This window comes from Daldinia childiae (assembly GCF_008694065.1).
Source record: "Daldinia childiae strain JS-1345 chromosome Unknown Scaffold13, whole genome shotgun sequence".
Lineage (NCBI taxonomy): Eukaryota > Fungi > Ascomycota > Sordariomycetes > Xylariales > Hypoxylaceae > Daldinia > Daldinia childiae.
In genome coordinates, this window is record NW_022984654.1 from 696,506 (window position 1) to 718,666 (window position 22,161).

Here is a 22,161-nt window from a genome sequence, read left to right on the forward strand (position 1 = left end):
TATAGGTCTCGGTTTACCTAACGGCATGTCCATACCCTCATTCCAGAGCTCCAAATTGCCATTTACCTTGGTCTTCTTAGGCAGTGGACCTTCCGAGTGACTGGCCGTATTTATGATTTCCTCATTTGTTTCTAAGGAAATTTCGTCTGCCTTTCTCTTGGAAGAGACATCTGGGCTGAAGTCGCTTCCCATTTTGGATGATGCTGAGGTATCTAAGTGACTTAGACGATATGGTACCTTAATTGAAATGGTTTTCTTGTGGGCGTGTGTCTTAAAATCCGGCGAGTAAGCATTCGAGCAGAGGACTTAGTTTAAATATAAAGATGTTAACAATGAGATTCTCTTTGAGATTGTTTATTATACAAGGTTATTGTTTTGACAAAAGTGGTATGAACTAAGAATAAATACTGCAGGATCTGAAAACCGACAATGAAACGAGTTGACCAATGAATAGAATGAGGCATCAAGAATCAATATTAGATAGGAATTATGAATCGAGTTCTATTCAGGTCGTTTCCCTTCGTTTTGTCACGGGAATTTTATGTAGTAGCTCTGAGTCATCTCCTATTGCCAGGAGTCTCAACGAGTATTCCATTGTCTGTAAGTGGAGTAACATAAATATTCTTGCTGTAACATAGTTCCAGGTAGCTGTAGAATTAAGAGGGAAATATCTAATTCGAATAATTTAGTTTAGGTACTCAGGTTCGAGTATCGCAATTACGAAGGTAAGTAACAGAATAGCTTAAGTTGATGATGAGACAAGAAAAGGATTGCAAATCAGCAGGTTATTTAACTCTGGTAAATTGATACTCTATCCTTTTTCATATCCAACCCTTGTGTAAGTTTATACAGTCTTCCCATACTCCTGGCTAGAAAACGATTGGTAATACATGTTACAAGGTTGCGCCAAACAGCCTGATGCCCTCCCTCTGGGCCAGCAAGATATATATACATGAATAGAGAGATACTCATAAAGACGGCCGGCCGTAGGCAATATATACAGTCGTGAATCGAACAGAGGGAAAAAGTAATCAAGCGGTTACGCTTACCAACCCGACACCGGGTTGTCTCCCGGGAGCTGCGGGATCCACGCCTCAGTTGGGTCGGGGTTAACAGCGGGAATTTGGCAAATCTCAGTGTTCAGGCCTCCTGGTATGTCGGGGCACGTATCCATGCCGATAAAGCCGGCATTGCACGTGTCGATGATCCTTTGAAGGGTATTCTGATCCCACCCGGAGATGAAGTCTGCGTGGGAGCTGTATCCGGTCCGGTCGCCGTTCGACAGCACAAACGGTTGGGTCTGGCCATCCGCAGTCCACTCGTTCTGGAACTGCAGAGTGTCGTAGTAGACCTCATAGAATAAATGAGGGACGTGCACCCAGCCCTCGGGACAGTCTGCCTTGCCATCGTTGGTAGGCGTCGGCCACGCCATGTTGTTCTTGTAGTCGTCCAACCCAGCTTCCGGGTTGTAGCAAGAGGGCATGTGGATATCCTGTCTAAGAGGGGAAGCATAGCCATCGCAGTTCACCACAGGGAAACCGGCTCCGGCGCCAGCATTTACTGGATCCGCAAGTCCCGCTTTAGTTCCGTCCGAACCGGCCGGATACCGCGCAATGTTGGCATCTTGCGTGGGACATGTCCATTGGACTGCTTGAATCTCGCCTTGGGTAGGGTTAAGCTGGAGACCCCCTGTTGCTGGAGGCGTTCTCCTGTCAACATCGCCGCTCATGATCTTGATGCCTGGAGGGAAGGCTTTGATCTCGTCATTTGTAGCATCGAAGCTGGCGCATCGTTAGAAGCTAGCTAACAGCGATTCGGAGTTGGGGACTTACAAGTAGTAGACATTCATATAGAACAAGGGCACCTTCTTGAAAGTACCATTAGCCGGGGATTGAAACCATAAGTTAGGAACCCAGTAGTTCGATTTGTCGTTGAGAATCTTGGCGTTGGTGCAGCTAGCATCGAGAAGCTGGTCGCCGCTGACGGTCACATCGAAGTTGCTTCCACCCATTACTCCGTGCGAGTGCGTCTTATCCGAGCCGGGGCTGACGATGGGGTCCATTCGGCCCTCCGTAGAGAATTGTCCACCAGCATTATTAAAACGCAGTACCGCATAAGTTCCTTGGTCCTTTGCGCTTACGCCTGCGACCAGCGCAGCGAGGAGATATGAAGTGGAAGCTTTCATTGTGAATGAGAGATCTAAGATAACCGCTGCAGATCACTTCTCTTATTCTGCCGTGTAAGACTACTAGATATATAGTTTTCAGATCTTCCATATGCCTCTTCCGAATATAGCACATCTGCAGCCAAATGCTGAAACACTCATCCTTAAACCCATTTTCACCTTTTCTGGTCGGGTTTAAGGGTTGTTGGCGGTAGCTAAATTGTCCAGGTAAGCTTTTGCAAGCTGAAATAGGTAGGTATTCGTAGGTTGAAACGAAACTTATTAGCATGATTTTATTGGTAACATGACATATCAGCTATGTTGATAATATTGTGTAGATGTAAATTGTCAGGGTTGAAGGAGGATTCAGGAGCTGAATTGAAGGAAAATGAACTTCCGAATTGAGCATCTATACTGACCTATTTTTGCCCATTCCAACATGTCTAAAAATAACTGCTCTCACAACTTTTATGAAGTATCTAGATGACCGAGATAAGAAATCTACGTAAGAAGTTGAAGTAGGCATAATTGTAGATATTATGCGATATGTGACTACAGCTGCAATGACGATAAGTCTTAATTGCTTCATGACAAGCGACATCTTACTGATTAATCATCGTATTCTATCGGCATATCTCATAGGTTTTTAACTTACAGACTACGGGCGTGTTCAAGACATGACTGGCTTATCTTACCACATCGCTCATCTAGTATCGATTAAATTGGCATTTTGCCATCTTGAGATATCTGCAGGGTGAGGGCGCGGCGTTTATCTCGGACAAGCCACTCGGTTCCTCCCGCTAAACATATCTAGAATCCAACATGTCGGATTAAATTTCTTCATTGAACCTCTACCACGTGTTTTCTCTTTGCAAGCGCTTAATCCACTTCGAATAATTTGGTAGATTAAATTGCGTTCGTAAGAGGAACCTTGGAATCTAGGTACTGCAGAAGGTTGAAGATGTACTGGTCAATATAGAATGTTATTGGTTATAAAGGAAATCTAAGAAGTAATTGATCGAGATTATAATAACATGCGATGTGCTAACTATCAGTGTAGTGCATCACAAGGTCTCATAATTCGACTTGGAAGCTTTGGTAATGAGATCTAACGTATCTCAAGCTCGGTCTAAAGCTTAAAAATGGGGTTACTATGAGAATGCTTGGATAAGTATTGAGACTCATATCAATGGATACTCATCACGCTTATTCTTAAGCCTGGTGGAAATGAGAGTAAGAAGGAAAGACATGAGGCATGAAGAAGTAAAGCTCTGCTACCTAGTCTGTATATCGTATTATGCATGTTAAGCTATACGGAAGGGACTTGCATATACGAGTATCTTACACCGGTCTTTGGGTAGCTATATACGTAAACTTAGAAATTGACGTAGCATAGAAGCGTCAAAACATCATAGCCAAAAGAACGTTAACGCGCCATGAACGTCTTGGAGTCAACAATTAGCCGGCAGTTCATTCTTGATTTACCGTCGCAATGCGAACCCCCAAAAGAGCATCTGAGAGCGTTCTCCACACGCTTGATTTGCTTGAAAAGGAATCCGGTGAACTTTTTTGCTTGGCGAACGGGGTTATGTTCTGAATATTATAGATATATAATCAAGCCCTAGACACAAAAGATTGAAAACGTACCTGGGCACTCGTTAAGTCCTTGCACCTCATCCCATTGCTAGTCTACACATATCAAAGATGCTGAGGTTTACGTCTTTAATTACGCTCTTGAGCATTGGCGCTGTGGCTGGCGCGACAGCACCAGAGGACTGCCCTGCTACGGGCGTTTCTATAATTGCTCATAGCGGCGACCCGGTCGGAAAGGAGCAGGTCTATGAAGGGAGTATGTGTCTTGGTTTCAGGAAATGATGATGATAATAATTGGCTGACTCTTTTGATATAGTCAACATGTATGTCACGGGTAACACGTCGGACGTAGGCGTGTTATATTTGACAGATGTGTTCGGTATCCAGTTGCTGGAGAATAAACTGTTCGTCACGATGATACTCCATTTATTGGGTTTAATTGACATGATTCAAGACTCGCGGATAGCTTCGGACGAGCGGGCTATCTTACCGTCGCGCCGGACTTGTTCAACGGCACACCGGCTCCGGGGGATATCAACGGGGAACCGGATTTCAACGTGACCAAGTTCCTCGACGACCATAGGCCCGAAGTCAGCGACCCGATTATCACGACGGCCATTGACTTCTTACGCACCACGCTCGGCGTAAAGAAAGTCGTTGTTACCGGATACTGCTTTGGCGGCCGTTACGCATTCCGTTTCTTGGCGGAGGGGAAAGGTGCCGACGTGGGTTTTGCTGCTCATCCAAGTTTACTAGAGGATGCGGAGATTTCCGCAATACGAGGCCCAGCTAGCATCGCAGCGGCAGGTTAGTAATATTCGCTAGCCTTTACATATATCTGTTTACAAGCTAATTTGACCTTTAGATGCGGACGATATGACACCGGCTGCAAGGCGGTCACAAATCGAGGCATTGCTTCTTGAGACTGGGCTGCCTTACTCCCTTGCGTTATATGGCGGTACTTCACATGGATTTGGTGTCCGAGCCAACATTTCGGACCCGAAGCAAAAGTTTGGAAAAGAAGAGGCTTTCTTCCAGGCTATCAGATGGTTCAATGCATGGGTTTAATACTGTTGGGTACGTCCAGTCTGTAAAGCACCTTGGTAGTTATGTATAAACGTGCTCCCTTGTTGATGTGAAGACCGAAAGCACATATGTAGAAATGTAAAGGGACCCGATGAAGACCTAGCACGTATTATGAACTAAAGAGTAAGGATTGGCAGCAAGTAGAACATCGAGCGTAACAATAACAATCGTGTTTTTGAGTGTTTCGGATGATTTAACAGCGATGATCCTGAAGTCATGGCGATTTGCGTTGGACACGGGTCAAAACCGGGAAACCTCAACAGGGGGAGTAAACAAGTGTGGATCTTGACATTATCAACGTGTTCATATGTAGTTAGATGTTGATATGTAGCTGAAATTTATGGAGTTGAGCTAAACTTGGAATGAAATTGGATTATACGATTAACTTGTTTGGAGGGAAAACTGAAAGGGGTTTAAATGTGTATACACTAGGTTTTTGAAAGCAAAACATACCTGCGCACTAATCGATAGTAGTTCCTAGCATAACTATGGTAAAATATATTGAGTAAAGACGATAGACACAATGGGCGGGAAAACTTAATGGGGGATCGCAAATGCGAATTTCGCGGGGTACATTTTTGTGTTTGAGCGGAGACTTTTAAGACCAATTGTCGGCCGGAATCTCGGCAAAAGCGCATTAGTACGGTGAAGTGGATGAGGTGGACAAAGTACACGTCATTTGTTGTTGCATGGCGTCTACGTTGGTTGGTTGAACTTGGTTGAACTTGACCTCGCTAACGCAGGAACAATTGGCTATCAAGGTACATCGGCAACCTAGCCAACCACTCTTAAAAACAAAGTACCTATTTAGGTCGTAGTAAGACTTGGCGGTTAGCTTGGACCCACTAACGTTTGAGGCTTTCACTGGGCACATCGCTCTGGCAACCCCCAGCCACATCTTTTATTTACTCGGGCCAGGCCTTGGCTCCGATATCATCACGGAAATTCTGGTGGCAGGACCAATTGCAGATTCTACTGCAACTCATGCATCTTACATCTTTGAATCATACATTCGATCTTTACTACCAACCTCCTCTTTTCTGTTACAATTGTACTGTCAAAGGGCAAAAGGAGGGAAAGAAGACTTAGAACCTGCTAACCTAACAATTTACCAGTCTCTATAGACAATTCTACTCTTCTTCCCCATCTGGGCTTTTCTGAAGGGCAAAGGGCTGTTGTCCAGAAGAGAAAACCGATTGAACTTCTAAGTTACAATACCTAATCATATCATACCACTACCTTTTACCATACCAACCATTTTACTCCTCACCTTAATCCACCCTACCTCGTCCACCCAGCAACTGCACAATACCCTCCGTGCGTGTATTCCAAGTGTTAATCTGACAAGCACAGAAAAAGCATAGGCGATATCTCTAGTATCGACGAGTAGAAGTTGTTTCGACGACGTCCGCTTCCTTTTATATACGTGCCGACTACCCAAGTCTAAGCACGGTGACCGCATTCCACACGACGGCCTTGGGATTTTCGAGATTAACAGTGCTTTTCGCATTCCGTCTCGAGCATCCCCTCCACGCCGCTCCGAATATCGTCGCATTCCAGCCTTGGTGCTGCTCGAGTTCGTCAGACCACACCGTCGCTCCCCGGGAGGACGGGAGTGGAGAGAGGGTAATACACCTCGGGAACTTTGGGAAATAAAAAGAAGCCATGGCTAGATTTCAAATCGGTTGGTATCGTAAGTACATCTAATCAGCCTATCGAGGAATTGTCATGATCGACGAGTACTAACAAGCACTTTAGGGTTTATACCGTTTCTCGGATACCACCATGTTTTGATGATACTAATAGCAGTTTCAATAATATTACTGTGTACGTTGATTACATTCCAACTTCTTCCCTCATTCAGACCATTGTACTAACATTCCTTCACCGACAGCACTCCTATTAGCAGGTTGTTCATCATCCTCGCCGCTCATACCCGATATCTTCTTACTCTCACTCTACTACGAGAAGTACACAGCCGTGCCGGACACATCACAGGTCGATTACAATGTCAACCAGGCCATCAGCAACATCGTCGGGACTGCGCATCTGCAGGCCCGCGTCGGCTACTTTGGTATTTGCATCAACCCCGACGGAGGTTCTTGGCTATGCAGCAACAACGCAACGGCGCTGGCCAACGAGGTTTCGGTCGATCAGGACCCGCTGAACCTCATTTGGTTGGCTAGCCAGTTCAAGGACATGATCGTGTTCCCTTACTTGATCATCATCGCCATTATCTTCGCTTTTGTCTGTTTCTTGCTGCTGGCTACCTTCCCCGGCTGGCACGAGGAGGAGGACGAGGATGGATCGGACCGCGAGATCAAGCCGTTCCCTAGCCGACCCGTCTCCCAAGTCGCATTAGCCATCATCTTCATCGCATCTATTTTCGTCCTCGTGTCAGTGCTATGGCAACATACAGCATCTGTAGCCGCGTCAGTCATAGCACAAGATTTTGGTAACGGTAGCGTCTTATCTGGAATCGGTAGTAGCGCTATGGTTATGGGTTGGTTCAGTTTTACGCTGCTCATCATAGTTACGATCGGTCTGCTTGTCATGATTCTAAGTATCAGGGTGCTGTCGGCATTAGCGGACTAAAATGGTAATGAGGGAGGATAAAACGGCACGGAAGTATATTTTCGGAAAAGGCACTACGGCGGCGTGTCTATGTGTATATGGGAGGGGGGGTTCGTCCGCTACAGTACACGACGATATTTATTGTTGAATGGTCAGCATCTGGGACTGGAGTTGGCAAGAAAGGGGATCCTCGGTGAAATAATGATTTTTGTTTTTTGTTTTTCCCCTCTTTCACCTTGAGTTACCCCGTTCGCCGGCTCGATTTAGTTTTTGCCTACGAACGGTGCCGTCGATGGTGTCTTTACGAAACGATTCGGAAACAGGCACGAGGTTAGGAGGAGAGGAAAATGTCGACGAATTACATATATGAGGGTCAGTAATGAAGAGATGATGATAACAGATGAAGACCTGGAATTTCTGCGGAATGGAACACGCTGTCGTGATTTGATGAAGCGGCATGCTAAAGTCGCAGAGTTGGAAGTTCCTAGCTATGCATAGGATTTTGTATTACTTAGAAGAATGGCATCTTTGCACTTGAGACTCAGTCTATTGATAGTGATGCATGCATTTGAACGTGATTGATTTATTAAACTTGACTCTCATGAACTTGACTTGGGCTTTAGTGAATTTTAAATGGCTTGATTGTGACTTGTTGAATAGTGGCTACGGGTTGTGTTATCTAGATTGAAGTTGTGATCGCAAAGTTTCTTGGTGGACAGGATACGTAGATTGAGATCATGACGAAGGCGAGGAAGACTTGGCGAATTACTTTAGATAATTGATGGTGATGTATGGTGTTGGGAATACCACTTCAGAAGATAGTTTAAGACACAACGCCAACAAATGTCTGGATGGGAATACTGGCGTAACAATCTACCAACGCATCTATCGTGAACCTCGATCATTAGATTATGAACACAATAGTGGAATTAGACGCAATATTTCAATCGATCAGAAAAAGCGAGGCTATATTCTACCTACTCATTGCATTCTAATGAACATCATGCATCCACAGGTATTTACTGGATACTAATTACTGGATCTTCCTCATGGCGATGCATCAAGGCATCGCGCACAATGAAAATCAAACAGGTTTGAAAGACAGCAAAAATTCCGGGAACTACGATCCACGAAGGATAATAGAAGAGGGTCGACTCCGCGCTGTGCAATGCAGGTCTCCCCCCTTAAAAGCCCTTTTTCTTGAGCGAGGGCTTTTCTCCCAAGGTAAGTATGAAGAAGAAAGGGAAAAAAGAATTTCTAAGATGGTGGGAGGGAAGACGGGTATTTATATCTTTTTTTTGGAGGGGGAGTTTGGGAGGTGGGGCGGCAATTTGTACCTGCGCATTGTTGTAACTTTGGTTGTAACTTTGGCAGTTGCATTTGGTGGTCTGTGTTACCCGTCTTTCAGGCACTGACTGCATTTTGGCATTTGCACGGTGCATTTAATAGCAGGTACGTATCTTCTCAATTTATGTATCTAACATCTTGATTAGATAGAGTCGTGATACTTCATCTATATGTCAAATTGAACGACAGTCGATTTCTTCTAGATATCTCATAGGGACCCATGTAACTTATATAAGTTACGTTACTATAGCAGCCAGGCAAGAAGCTCGGCGGCGGCAATAGCAAGGGTGTTTATTGGCTTGCCTAATACAACTTCACCATTGGAGCCGAGCTACTGCGCCGTCATGTTCATTTACAAGTTATACCCTCTTATCTATTTATGCGTGAAAGAAATGACATGATAAAATAAACTCGGGAGAAACATAATATATAAAACATCTACTCATAATAGAAATCTAACAGTAGCATCATCATCAACAATGGCATCACCATCCATCACAACATCGATTCCTACCGGTGATATCTCACAATGGTGTCTATACCCCAGAAACTCCCGCGCAACTCTATTCGGTCTCAGTTGCCCTCAACCCTATGAAAAAGGCACTTCCATCTCACCCGCCGACTTCCAGGGTATATGCTGCAACGGCGTCATCGTCGACACTTCCTTCGACATATACGGCAACTCCTCCTCGCCCATCGTCCCCTACTCCAACCCAAACGGCGGGTCGCCCCATCCCGTTAACCTAGAGAATCTAGTCTGCTGCGGCGTCACCGGTGTTCAGACCGCTGCTATAGATTTTACGCCTACCCCTAGGACTGCCTGCGCCCCGGGCACCACTGGAACGCCGCTGGCCAGCCTAGCCGCGACGAATGTCACTCGGGCCACGCAGTACCCCGTCACGTATGCGGATAGCACTCCTCCATCGAGCAGCGTTGATCCATCTGCTACCGTGACGAATGATCTTTGGGGCTGGGCGAGCCCGACGTACGGCGCGTCGGGAATGCCTATATGCTTTCTGGCTAACACGAAGGCGAGCGGTGTTAGCCTGGCTGAAGTGACCGTACCCGCAACATATGTTCCTCCGACTGCTTCGGCTACGGGCTCGGACTCGGCTGCAGAGCCCACTTCGTCGCCTTCGGGCGCTGCATCTTGGGCTCAGCCGAAGACTCGCCTGTGTCTTACGTTGGGGCTCATAGTTATGAGCCTACTCGTAATGTAGGAAACGGGTTGACTAATTTTTTATTCTTATACGACTGGATGAGTTGGAAATGATGGACACGAATATGGAATATTTAGTATATGCGATACCTTAATAAAAATGTACATTTGTTAATTATTATGATATTCTTTATGAATGATGAAAATGCGGAGTGATAGTTTCTTCACCAATAAGACGTATTTAATGCAATATACAATTTGCTATCAGTATTGCGCAATTCAATGTTTTGATATAGATCTAAATCTATCTTGCACGGGTATCTATTCAAGATTCTTATTTTTTCAAGGTATCATACATAAAACCCACTACATATACAACCAAGCTTAACCTAACGGGTAAAAAGCAAATCAAGCAAGCCAAAACCACACCTTTTCATACCAATTCCGCGGTACCCGCTCCTCCTCCGCCGCGCTCAGATCATCCATCTCCTTCTTGCCTGTCCAGGCATCCACGTCCTCGACCTTAGTTGCCAAAGGCGTACGGTAGATGATCTTGTGCACAAGGTATAGTGCTAGGAAGATCGGGATGGTGATGTACGCGGCGAGGAAGTTGGACACGCTCCACTGCGACGGGAAAAAGATCTGGAACCCGTTGGTCAGGGTTAAGATCACGATGATGAACAGTACGGCGTATGTAGCGTACGGCTGCAGCGGCGTCCGGTACGGCAACGCGTCGAGCAACCCGTGGTGTTCCATGGCTTTCCGGAATCGTATGTATGTGATCATGACTACGATCCACGCGATGAAGCCGGAGATGGTCGAGATGTTGGTGAACCATTGGAATACCTGCGCACCTGAGTTGGATACGTTGAGAAAGGCCAGACATGCAACCAGCAGGGTGAAAAGTACTGCCACATACGGTACACCCCGCTTCGTGGTACGCCCGAACCATCGCGGCGCTTGGCCGTTGATCGACATGGAGTAGAGCACACGCGACCCTGAATAGCAGAACGCGTTGCCCGCAGACCAAGCCGAAGTAAGAACCGCAGCGTTGATAACGTGGTTAAGCCCCTTAATCCCGGCGCGCGAGATGCCGAGGACGAACGGGCTAGCAGTCGCATTAGACTCGCCCGTTAGGTTCTTCTCATCGTAAGGGACGATGATGCCAATAACAAGCGATCCCAGGCCGTAGAATATAGCCAATCGCCACACGAAGCGACGGGCTGCCTTAGGGATATTGCGCCGCGGCGCAACAGTCTCACCCGCCGAGAGCGCGATAAGCTCAGGCGACGTGACGAACGAGAACCCAGCGCGCGCAAAGGCCGTCCAATAAGCCAAGAACCGGCCAGTATTCCCCTCCAACAGATACGGGTGGAAAGCCCCTGGTTCCTGCCAGTACCTGAAGTACAGATGATCGTGTGTTGGTCCACCGCCGAAGAACAGCACGATACCCAGGATAATCAAGCCGGTTATAGTAATAAGTTTTATACTCGCGAACCAAAACTCTGCCTCGCCGAAAAACGACACGGCGATGATGTTCAGCAGCAAGATGACGATGAGCTGGAGAGCGATCCAGACGGCTACGGGGACGGCGTTGGTCCAATACTGTAGGATTATAGCGCCGGCGGTGCACTCGGCGGCGAGCAGCATGGTGTAGGCGTACCAGTAGTTCCAGCCGGCGGCGAAGGCGAGACTGGGTTCGACGAAGCGGCCGACGAAGTACGGGATCGAGATGCCTTTCATGGGCAGGTACGTCACCATTTCCGCGAGGTTGTTCATGATGACCCAGACCACAATCATCATAGACAGGTACGCCATGAACAGCGGTGCCGGGCCCGTGGTGGCTAGGATCTGGCCGGAGCCGACGAATAGACCGGTTCCGATTCTAGAAACATTTAGCAATTGGTCTGATTTACTTACTTACTAACAATGTAGTATGTGACTGTAAGGGGTAGGTTAGATAACTTACGCGCCTCCGAGAGCAAGGAATTGAATATGTCGACTTTTAAGCCCTCTCTTGAGCTGATGACCGCTCTCGAGGTTCATCTCCCCGATCTGATTTGATGTAGTGCGGTCAATCACATCACCTTTCGGCTCAGACTCGACGCGACTGGAATCGCCCGTGGCATATGCCACCTCTTCACTTTGGCGGCCCATCTTCTTCCACTCTCGCGAGACGGATTCAAAGCTGTGATTTCATGCGATAGAACCCTAGCCCCAAGGAAGTTTGCTTTAAAAAAAAAACAATACTTACACAGATCTTCCTCGCATAGACGTAGACAAAGGTATAAGCGATAAGCGATTGGCACAGACGTCTAGGTAGGGAACGTGAGATGCAAGGTGTGCAAGATGCAATGCGCAAATGCAAGTAAGACGCGCTCAACACATGATATGTAAAATAAAATAAAAATAAAAATAAAAATATCGAAACCTTCTAGATTTATTATCACGAGGGCCAGATCCTATTAAATGGTGGTATTACGTACATATAAGAGATACAGCGTTTTCATTCCTCTCCGCCTTGATGGGGTTTAGTGGACCTTTTTGCACCTGGTTTGCCTTCCTAAACCGCAGGATCTGGGCTAACCGTTGCCTCTTGAGGATTAGTGAGTTGCGGAGAAGATGGTTCATGATTTTATTTGTTATCGTAAAGATAAACCTGGGCTGTTCTGGCTGTCTGGAGAGATATGATCCCTACCTAACATTAGATAGGCCCGAACAATCTGACAACTAGGCGGGACTTATCTTTAAGCCATGTTTAAGCATACTACACTAGTTTCTTATTATAACTAGTTAATAGTTCTTGTTGCAGTTGTTATATAATGCCATGGATTAAGAACCTCTAAAGGGTAATGGGTAGCAGAGGCTAAAGCTTCATTGTTCAATACGAAAATCTAATCTTTACCCACATAGGTATCGCCCCTATCATTGCCGGCTCGGCGGAAGCTAAGATAAAAGAAATCTATGACGATGCATGAATACACCACAGTCGGTGTCTTAAATTGGCCTAGGTATAATATCTCTAAAGCCGTCTCTATCCGATTTTTGCCCACCGTTCCCAAAGCGTCCATAACACCAAATCAGTGAAGCTAGAATCTCATCGAGATAGTTTATATACATATATATTGTCTCGTCTGGAATATACGACAGACTACACTGCTTATCATGTCTGGACGAGTAAGGATAAAAGGATGGGTAGTGTTAATGTGGTGGATGTGATGACGACGCGTCACCCCTGCACTTACGTGGAACAGCTCAATAAGTAGCCAACGAATTCCACGACTCCTGTAGAATAGAGTATCCAGCAAACGAATGCTCAACTTTTAAACAAAACCTAGCCAAAATTGACTTCTTACCGCCGACCTATTGCGGTTTCGTATTCTATGCAAAAAAATAAAAAATATGATGATTTCTTGAGTCTATTGCCCAGGCACCCGTTCAAACGGGTCGCTTAAAAGGATGCGCTTCCGTATTCAGCACCCACTCATCTAAGCTGATGAGGTTAGGATCTGAGTATCTATAGAGACTGTTAGTAATCTTGTTCGAAAAATATCATAAGTTGTTGTGGGACGACTTACAGCAGGTAGAAATATTTCAGCGTTTCGGCCAACCAAAAACTCTCCATCTCGTCCGTTTTAACGGGGTTCTCCAACAAGACATTGTCGATGGCACTGCTACCAGCCTCTGTCCGAGTTTGGCTAACAATAGCATTGAACATCTTCCATCCTTTCTCCTGCCAAGAGCTGTCACCCGTGATGCGGTACATGTACCAAACGGATTCGATGGCTTCCGGTCTACAAAGATGGTTAGTCGGGCCTCAGGACTTATAGCACGGCGCAGCTATGCTTCCGCTATTATATACAACGTTCTCACTTACCTGAGGATATATGCATGATAATTGGCACTGACAAAGCCAGGTGGGAGGTTATCGGATTGAATACGATTCTCTGCGTACTCCTTAGAGGATAGCGGGCGTATTGGTTCTGGAACTTCGCTGTCATCTTCTTCTGGCTGGAGAGGAGCCTGAACGCTTTCGCCAGTCGTGTCATCCGTCGAACTGCGTATCGGCGAAGGGGGGGCTCTCTTATGAATCCCAACGCTCCCCGATCCGTCCTTGCTCGAAACCGTTCCATCGGCCACCGTACCGAGATTCGGATGTCCCTTCATCGTCGCCTTTTCCGTATTCAGCAACTTCTTGGCCTTTCGCTCCTTTTGTTCCTTTTCAAAATTCATAACCTCTTCATCGTGAGTCTCGTGAAGAGGGTCCAACCATTGCCAGTAGAGAGTTTCGTTCCAGTGGCAGTTGTTCGCCTCGGCACAGGGGACAACGGTGGAGCCTTCAGGCATGATACCGCTCGGTGTACTTTCGTAAGCCCATACGCAGCCGTCGGTGAGCTTCTTTCCGATCTCTACGTCTTCCGGCACTTTGAAGATCTTCCCGCCCAAACCGAACATTCCTCCGAGGAAGCAGGTGAGATGGGTGACTTCCCACTCGGTTGAGGCATCGGTCTCTGGGCTCCCTCGAGTGTTGATCTTAGCAGAGAATAGGATATCACGATCATCAGGAACCATGGGCCGGAATAGTAGCCATTTCTTGACAGCTGCGGCAACTTTAGTATGCAAGATCTCGTACTTGGGCTCGAGACCGCCGAGGAGTAGCCACTGCTTGGGAAAATATTCATATGTGCTGTCTTGGCTTCCACCCATGCTGTATTGTTGGTTGGAATAGAACGACCCGGAAGTAAGCCCCTGTGGAATACATTTATCTTTTTTCTTTGGCTCTTCCGAGTCGTTACTATGACTTCGCGATACGGTACTACTTTTTCCCTTATCGCTTTTGGGAGAAGCTGTCTTCTCTGACGGCGCGTATATCTCCTCACCATTGGTTACGATCTTGACTGATTTGGTACCATCATCGTTGGGCGTTCCCACTTGAGAGCGGCTTTCTAAGGCATGGAACTCGCCCTTACCAGATTTGCTTTGGCTACCGTCCACCTCGATAGCCTTGCTCTTAGCAGTATCGGAGCCAGACTTCTGGAGCTCAACCTGCCGCTGCTCTTCCTCTTCAGCCTCCTGGGCGGCGACTATGGCCTCTGCAGTTCTATTACAGCCACTGGCATCTATATGTTCTGGGAAGATACCGGGGATTGCGGTTCCTCGTTCTTGCCATTCGTAAAAGGCATCTGTGATGCGTGCTACAGCATCATAGTACCTGTTCTCTTTCGTGATCTGCGCTAGGCGAGTAAACTCCATGGCGAGAGAGCCTAGTTCAGCAACACTCGCTCCCTGGGCTCTCTTGGGAAGCGACACGGATGATGGTTTCCAGTTGTAATATAGAATAGGCATGCGGTTCGGCGTATCGAAGACGCCCATGAGTATTTCAGCAAGCTCGAGCGCCTTCTCGAGAAGAATATCATATCCTCCAGCTTTACCGCCACTGACATCGTACGCTGCGACTAGACCGCCAAGATATCGAATGGTCGTTTCGAAAACAGGAATTTCGGATCGATATTCGGATGTGGTAAAGTCGATCTTCTCGACTTCGAGAAGAGCCTCTTCAAACTCTTCCTTCATGCCCATAATCCATAACGTGTCTAGCGCATCGACCAAAGTTGCGGCCCAGCCACAGAACGGATCGCGAAACTTTTTGGATACGGGACTCAATTCGTCATGTCCTTTAGCATAGGTCATATAACCATTCCAACCGCGCACCATTTCTGCCTTCACCTTGGCGAGACGTTCTAGACGCTTCTCCCGAACCTGGGGCAACTCTGTATCGAAGTCGTATTGGACTGCGGGGATAGGCTTGGGCTTCCCAGTCGGTAGAGGGATTATTTCGTCTTCGGGGACGGGGAAATGTTCAGGGAACTTCTTCCAGTGCTTAGGTGGTTCGCCCTCCGGTTTGGATTTATGCGTGCCAGGTTTTCCGTGGACGCCTTTGCCCTTAGCACCTTGGCCGACGTTCTTATCTGGTATATCGATCAACGGAACGGTAGTGGTCTTCGCAGCGCCATCTTTATCGTATACCATTACTTTGGTCCTGCCAGCGTCCGTCGTCGCGGTCTCTATAGAAGGATCGAATTTGCTGAGAACATCTTCGCTAGTGGTCGGTTTTAAGCTAGGGATCTTGACCTCGTTGGTATCGTCGATCGTCTTCTCCCGTCCTTGACGTATTGAGTCACTATCACCATCCGACAACCTACTCCCGCTCTTACCGGGGAGAGGTTGTTGAGATTGCTTGTTGGTTGTGCCGAAGCCTCGCTCCGGGGATGACTTGGGGGGAGCTTTATAGGGAATGGCCGCCGAGACGGACTCCCACTGATCACTATTCTGGGAAACACGGTATAGCAAGAATACGATGATAGCGGCAAAGAAGACGTAGTAGCGATATCTCCGTAAGCGAAACATCTCCGCGGTTGCAGTCGATATACAGAGGCAATTGGGAGGCGGGGCAAGGATAGACGAAAAGCCCTCGAGCCTTCAAGCCAATGCCTCGATCGCGCAAAGTCGAAGAATGGTGAGGAAGGGCGCAAAGACGACGAGCATCAACCTAAAATCAATTCTATCATTTTCATCCAAGAACTATATAAGAATCGCTAAAGAAGACCAAGCAGATCCAGAGCTATTACGGCGTAATCTTAAGCAGACGAACTATGTGGAATACGAGTTCCAATAAACCGAGGCTAAGCAAGCGACGCAAATTCAACGATTCGATCTATCTTAAGGCCATCAATGACAAGAACGAGAATGAGAATGTAGAAAAAAAACAGAGACACACAAAAAAGTTGGCCAAGAACGACAGAGGGATAGACAAATGAATGTATGAAACGAATTAGAAGGACAGATGATTAGGCAGAACGACCATAACTAGCAATTGCCGTGCCGCAGGGCGGATGAAGTGAAGTGCTACTGCAATGGAAATGCCAAGGGCCCAGGGGTCTAGATGGTACAGACGGTACGGATCCGTACAGCTGAGCGGATAAGGCCACAGAAAGACTTGGCATCTTCCTTTATTGGATATCTTAGGTGAGCCAAGAAAGCCATCATGTCGTCGGAGGCTTATTCTTGGCGTCCATCCGACCCAAGAAACCCACTATAATGATGCTTGGAACACGGGAAAATAGAACCTGACAAATAGAGAAGGTATTTGATAAGATATGCGAAAGTTTACCGCAAGTTGGGGGATATATGGCGGTAGATGGTTAAAATATAGAAATTGTTGTTGAGTTTATGAAATGTGAAATGTAAAGTTTACCTAGTAAGAAATATTAAGACATTGAGACATTGAAAACAAACATTTAATTGGATTAACTGAAGGATTTAAAGTAAGCATGTAAGGGGACTAGGCAGCGACGATGCAGCAATGATGGTCTAAGTTAGTGGTCTAGGTTAGCACTGTAAGGCTGCTTGCTGTATACTAAGTTAGGTACCTAACATAGAGCTACAACTTCGGTAATACCTACCTACATACAAAGTTCAGCGGCGTCTCTCGTCCCGCAGTTCCGCTTTAAATATGGACATAGGTAACCCAGGTTGTATTCTCCGCCGTGGCTGTGTGATACAGAGACAATCTAGACCTTGACATCTTTTTTCCACCTTCTGTTGGTAATCAAGCTGCAGTAACAAATCACCTCAATGGAGAGAAAAAAAAACTATACATCGTCAAATCATCGAATGTCATTAACTACCAATAAAAACTTCTACCGCACATAAATTCAGTCGCACATAAGCGTAAACGGTAGGTACATACGAGATACGAGATATCCTTCAAACGCCCATACACAAAATCATCGTGGCTGGATATCGTACTCGCAAATTGACAGCATTGTTCGAATTGGCGATCTTTGTGGGGTGCATTGAACCCTTGATCAATGGTTGATAACCCCTGGTCGAATCACTGCGCGACATGCTCGTAACGTTCCCTTAGCACTCTAAATTAACAGTTACCTAGTTCCATCATATCCATCGTCAATATCTATTCTAGCTTCTTCATTAAAAGTATTACTGCTTTTTCGATCTCAACATAGGCGTGCAAGGCGGCGGTCCGCCGTATCGTATCTCGATATCTTGCGCCTTGAAACCGCATCGGTCACAGATGCCCATACCGCGTATTCCGGCATCGAGATAGCAAGGTATGTCGAGGCTATCAGCTAGCTTCGTCGCCCATCCCATAAGTGCTGATGCATAGCCTCTTCCTCGACTATTAGACTTCGTCATGACGAGTTCGATGACTATGTGTGGGTCAGGTTTGCCATTTCAAGACATTTTAACTTGGTGACAACTTACAGACATGGCCCTCCTTTCCTACGACCAGATAATGTGCTTTCGCTAGAGGCTCAAAGAATTCTGAAAGCTTCTCTTCGCTCATCCCTGGTATGTCCTCGCATCGCGACCATCGTGTCTTCCACGAGTTGCCGGTAATATTTTGACCTGGGCGAACGATGTGAGCGATTACAAGGGCAACCGGCCTACCTATACTGCTTTTAGTGACCAATATTTCAATCATAATGGGAGATGTTATCCCTGGTAGTATCCATACTGTTAAGATTCCTGACGACTGCAATCTTTGATTCAGGTCTGTAGTAAGACTTCTGACCTAGGAAGTTATCAAAACTTCGCTGAAGCCACTTTCGTCCTGCCTCGGTATGGGGAAACACAACCTCGCCCGGTCCGCTGAAGGCTTCCCAGAACATCTCCATGAGATCAGGGATATCATCCGTGTTTGCAAGACTGACTTTGCCCGCCATATCGTATATAGTCTTTGATTATCGGTAATGAGGATATTGATAAAAGTGCTCCTAGGTAGTAGATATATGTCGATAGATATGTCGATAGATATGTCGACCTAAGAGTGGCTGACATCTCGTTAATTTATCCTAGATCATATTGTCACTTTTAACTTTATAAAAATCCAGCTTGCCGACGCGTTACGTTGTCAACTTTAACTCTGTTCATGATAACATTTGACAGTCCCGTCTGATATAGCTTTAAGCTTGTCTTCCCCGCTAAGATTTCGAATGACAGGTCGTCATTGTGATTCATAGACCAGCTCCCACCGCGCTCCAAGTACGAAGCCAATTCGTCAGCACTTGTCGAAGATATCCTTCGCATGACCCTTATTAGGAGTATCTTTCCTAAACCGAACCAATGATGAATTACTATCTGCGAAAATCACTGAACTTTCTCGGTCGACGTTCGTAGTTCTTTATTAGTCGGCTACCGCCCGGCATTTGCGAGATACGTTATGTTTTCTTTCGAAAGACCAGTCTATGAACAGCATTCGCAAGCTGTCTTACAAATAGGTGGCCTGATATGAAAAGCTTGCGAAAGCAAAAGCGTATTGATGATGTATTATATTGGTTTTCGAACCGGTCTCAGTACCAACTTGCTGACGTCTAGTATTCCTCGGGTGTTCTAAGTCGAAAGGTCACCCCCTAGGCGTTATTCCATGTGCGCAAGGCAACTTGAAGTGTTTTGCTGCTGAAGTGAGGACTTCATATGATAGCTCCGAGTCCTCATCTCATGGGAACTATCACATTCTGCAAAGGGGCTTTAGTTCTATACGCGATCTTAACCTGCGGTCTAGAAGAACTAGATACGTTGAGGCATTGTGATTCCTCCTATGAATTGTGGCTAAATCATTGTCATCTTTCCCATAGAGCAAATCCTCTTTTAATGGCCTAACATCCTTGATTATCGAGGCTGTCTTACTGATTATCCAAACTCCTGCCTCTAGCACGATGCTTAAAACATTTATTCAGATAAATATCGAAAGAAACACCTCTTCCTGGAACTTGAGCTCCGGATTCTACCACGTCGGTTCGATATTATACCGTCGTGTCCACAGGAATCATAACTAAGTTTTTAATACCTCCTATTGTCAAGGGGTATTATTTTCGGCTCTTATCTAATAATGGGTTTATAGCCCCCTGGACTTTCGCACCCACTACGACAAGAGGGGCGCAGTTTACACAGCAATGCGCCTCTTCCATGCTCTAGATGCAGAACATATCAACCAAAATGGAAAAGATCTTTCAAATTACCTGTAACAAAACTAGTTTGGCTACTAGTACAGGATATGATAGGACTTCCTGGTGATTTTAACTGGGGAGGTGATCAGCGGCTATCACAGATTGATCAATCCTAAGCATGGAGTTTTGAGACTAAGACTAGGTGAAGCCTAACGAGAGCTTTGGCTCTACGTCCTGCCGCGAGCAATTCGTCATCTAGCTGACTAGGAGACGGAAACCATATTACCGAGACGTCTATATTTAGGAAAATGACCTATGCGAGTGCCTTATTGACTCGTTTCGTGGTATCTGGAAGGCAAAAGGGGTTCGGTTTCTAAAGGTAATCCTCGCTATAGCTATAATTTTACCCTTGATACATCTGGTACGGCGTGATTCAACTGACCGCAGTCTCATTCTCAGCTAGCAAGTCTAGCTTAGCGTTGAGATTGGGGATACGGTCATAGTATCTGTACATAGATCGTCTTACGACTAAACGACACGATTTGGATTGCTTGCTAACATATCTGTCCTGATATGGAGTCCGAATGCTATGACCTTGACGGTGAGCTCATTTTGTGAGGATATCAAAATGTTGAACATAATCTCTCATCAATTACCATCCTTTACTCTTCGAGATAGATTATATAGGTAATATTGAATCAAATCTAATTTCAAATCATCAACCATTTTCATGGGCTATAGTAGTACGACCGCGCTCTACATACAGTAGTTTATGCTAATAAGTACTCAGGAGACATCAAATCGACCCATCCAAGATTTGGTTCGGATTGCTTCCAGCCTAACCTATCACGCACCAATTGTGAGTAAGTCTTTACTTCTTCTATAGGATAGCTAAGGAAGGGAATTTCCTTTTCAAGTTAGTTAGCAAGCATCGGTTACGAGATGGTAGACATAAGCGGCATAATACCTCTTGACGATGTACGCCACTACACATAAAGAATATATGTACGGTGCGGTTCCCAGACGGCAGCGAATAGTGCCCAGCGCCGTGATAGAGACTCCCGAGCATAATAAAGGCATCCGTTCTCTTCAACTCGGCATCGATGACACCTGCATCACCATTGGGGCCAAAATCAGGCTTTTCGTCACCCCAAAGGTGCGATCCAGGCACAATTCTTGTTGCACCATTCACCTTGGATGTGTCGCAGCCTGGTACAAATAGCCCTATTAACATGTCTCGGCCTTGGGAGTACTTATCGGTCTTTGCGTGTCTCGCGTGGTGATTCTTGTCGTCTCGATGTAGACGCTGAGCTTTGCACCCGGGCCGGGAGTCCATTGTAATTGAGATGGAGAGGAGAGGGTGAGACTTGTTAACTTGTGGCTCATCTCCATACCAAGTCGTGGACTCGACACCAATAAAGTGCTCCGCGAGTTCCTGGTTTTCGAAGCTATTAGCTTATACAAACTGGCTTAAACAGACTAGAAACAGACTTGAGAAGTCTCTGGGTAAGAATGCTCATTGTCAATAACTTATAGCGACTTCACTCCAAGTTATCCCACTTAAAAACCCACAATCTATATGATTCTTGAAGTCGAAAAGTCCCTGGCCTAATCTTAGATACACTGACGAGAATGTGTTTTCAATACCTGGTACAAGGGGTCAGAGAAAAACTTCTCACGAGCCGTCTTGCTTCTGCCGATTAGGCGCGTGCATGTCGCAGTGCCTCCGTTCAAAGCCCCAACCGTGCTTCCGCTAGCCGAAATGGAAGCATCAAGGTAGGGTTGCACTTCTTCCTGCGCGTCGGCAAGCGCCTCGAGGGTGGTAAAGCCTTCGATGATGACACAGCCATCCTTCTCCACAGCATTAATGAAGGCCTGTAAGTTGGCTTCTCGGTGAATGCGCTGAACCATGATAACTTTGTCTAGGTAGCTTTTGATACATATGTATCGGTGAGGCTATAATGCGGGCTCTTAACCATTATCTCTATTATCGCCGACCAGGATTTCCCCCTCCCCCACCCAAGGAATAATGTGGATCATTAACCTCAATTTTTTGACAAAAACTCCCCGATTAAAGCGTCTTTAGATACCGAGGGATGTCGTCGTAATTTGTTTAGCTTAATTCGGGTATTTACTATCACATTAGTTCCTGAAGTTGTTCATAAGATAACTTGATATAGGATTCGATAGGACGAAAACGATTTCCTTTTGGATGATAAACGTTTACTGCTTGGGTGCATACGTCAGTACAGAATAGTAAGATAGAC

General features: G+C 46.1%; 8 protein-coding genes across 9 annotated transcripts; 3 read left to right on the forward strand and 5 right to left on the reverse strand.

The window, feature by feature from the left end:
• Positions 1–1,045: 1,045 nt before the first annotated feature.
• On the reverse strand, positions 1,046–2,185 carry GL218_08617 (putative wsc domain protein; the record flags this gene model as incomplete). The annotated part of the gene is made up of 2 exons (XM_033585421.1): positions 1,046–1,781; positions 1,833–2,185. The coding sequence occupies 2 exons, from the start codon at positions 2,183–2,185 to the stop codon at positions 1,046–1,048; spliced, it is 1,089 nt and encodes a 362-aa protein (XP_033440572.1).
• A 1,683-nt stretch (positions 2,186–3,868) lies between these two features.
• On the forward strand, positions 3,869–4,825 carry GL218_08618 (Protein AIM2; the record flags this gene model as incomplete). Its single annotated transcript, XM_033585422.1, has 4 exons — positions 3,869–4,013; positions 4,074–4,161; positions 4,212–4,564; positions 4,623–4,825. 4 exons carry the CDS (start codon positions 3,869–3,871, stop codon positions 4,823–4,825), a joined length of 789 nt encoding a protein of 262 aa, XP_033440370.1.
• Positions 4,826–6,508: 1,683 nt separating this feature from the next.
• Positions 6,509–7,438, forward strand: GL218_08619 (uncharacterized protein; the record flags this gene model as incomplete). The annotated part of the gene is made up of 3 exons (XM_033585423.1): positions 6,509–6,536; positions 6,602–6,670; positions 6,738–7,438. The coding sequence occupies 3 exons, from the start codon at positions 6,509–6,511 to the stop codon at positions 7,436–7,438; spliced, it is 798 nt and encodes a 265-aa protein (XP_033440369.1).
• Positions 7,439–9,243: 1,805 nt separating this feature from the next.
• On the forward strand, positions 9,244–9,984 carry GL218_08620 (uncharacterized protein; the record flags this gene model as incomplete). The annotated part of the gene is made up of 1 exon (XM_033585424.1): positions 9,244–9,984. The coding sequence occupies one exon, from the start codon at positions 9,244–9,246 to the stop codon at positions 9,982–9,984; it is 741 nt and encodes a 246-aa protein (XP_033440413.1).
• Positions 9,985–10,331: 347 nt separating this feature from the next.
• On the reverse strand, positions 10,332–12,080 carry GL218_08621 (Proline-specific permease; the record flags this gene model as incomplete). The annotated part of the gene is made up of 2 exons (XM_033585425.1): positions 10,332–11,808; positions 11,893–12,080. 2 exons carry the CDS (start codon positions 12,078–12,080, stop codon positions 10,332–10,334), a joined length of 1,665 nt encoding a protein of 554 aa, XP_033440414.1.
• Positions 12,081–13,361: 1,281 nt separating this feature from the next.
• On the reverse strand, positions 13,362–16,331 carry GL218_08622 (putative endoplasmic reticulum mannosidase MNL2; the record flags this gene model as incomplete). Of its 2 annotated transcripts, XM_033585426.1 has the most annotated exons (4): positions 13,362–13,440; positions 13,502–13,717; positions 13,801–16,087; positions 16,139–16,331. In XM_033585426.1, 4 exons carry the CDS (start codon positions 16,329–16,331, stop codon positions 13,362–13,364), a joined length of 2,775 nt encoding a protein of 924 aa, XP_033440415.1. The 2 variants fall into 2 exon arrangements, with proteins under 2 accessions (XP_033440415.1, XP_033440416.1); XM_033585427.1 differs by having other exon boundaries at positions 13,801–16,331.
• A 1,593-nt stretch (positions 16,332–17,924) lies between these two features.
• On the reverse strand, positions 17,925–18,670 carry GL218_08623 (uncharacterized protein; the record flags this gene model as incomplete). Its single annotated transcript, XM_033585428.1, has 3 exons — positions 17,925–18,154; positions 18,210–18,353; positions 18,463–18,670. 3 exons carry the CDS (start codon positions 18,668–18,670, stop codon positions 17,925–17,927), a joined length of 582 nt encoding a protein of 193 aa, XP_033440417.1.
• A 1,994-nt stretch (positions 18,671–20,664) lies between these two features.
• Positions 20,665–21,805, reverse strand: GL218_08624 (uncharacterized protein; the record flags this gene model as incomplete). Its single annotated transcript, XM_033585429.1, has 3 exons — positions 20,665–20,802; positions 20,862–21,329; positions 21,542–21,805. The coding sequence occupies 3 exons, from the start codon at positions 21,803–21,805 to the stop codon at positions 20,665–20,667; spliced, it is 870 nt and encodes a 289-aa protein (XP_033440418.1).
• Between the last annotated feature and the right edge of the window lie 356 nt (positions 21,806–22,161).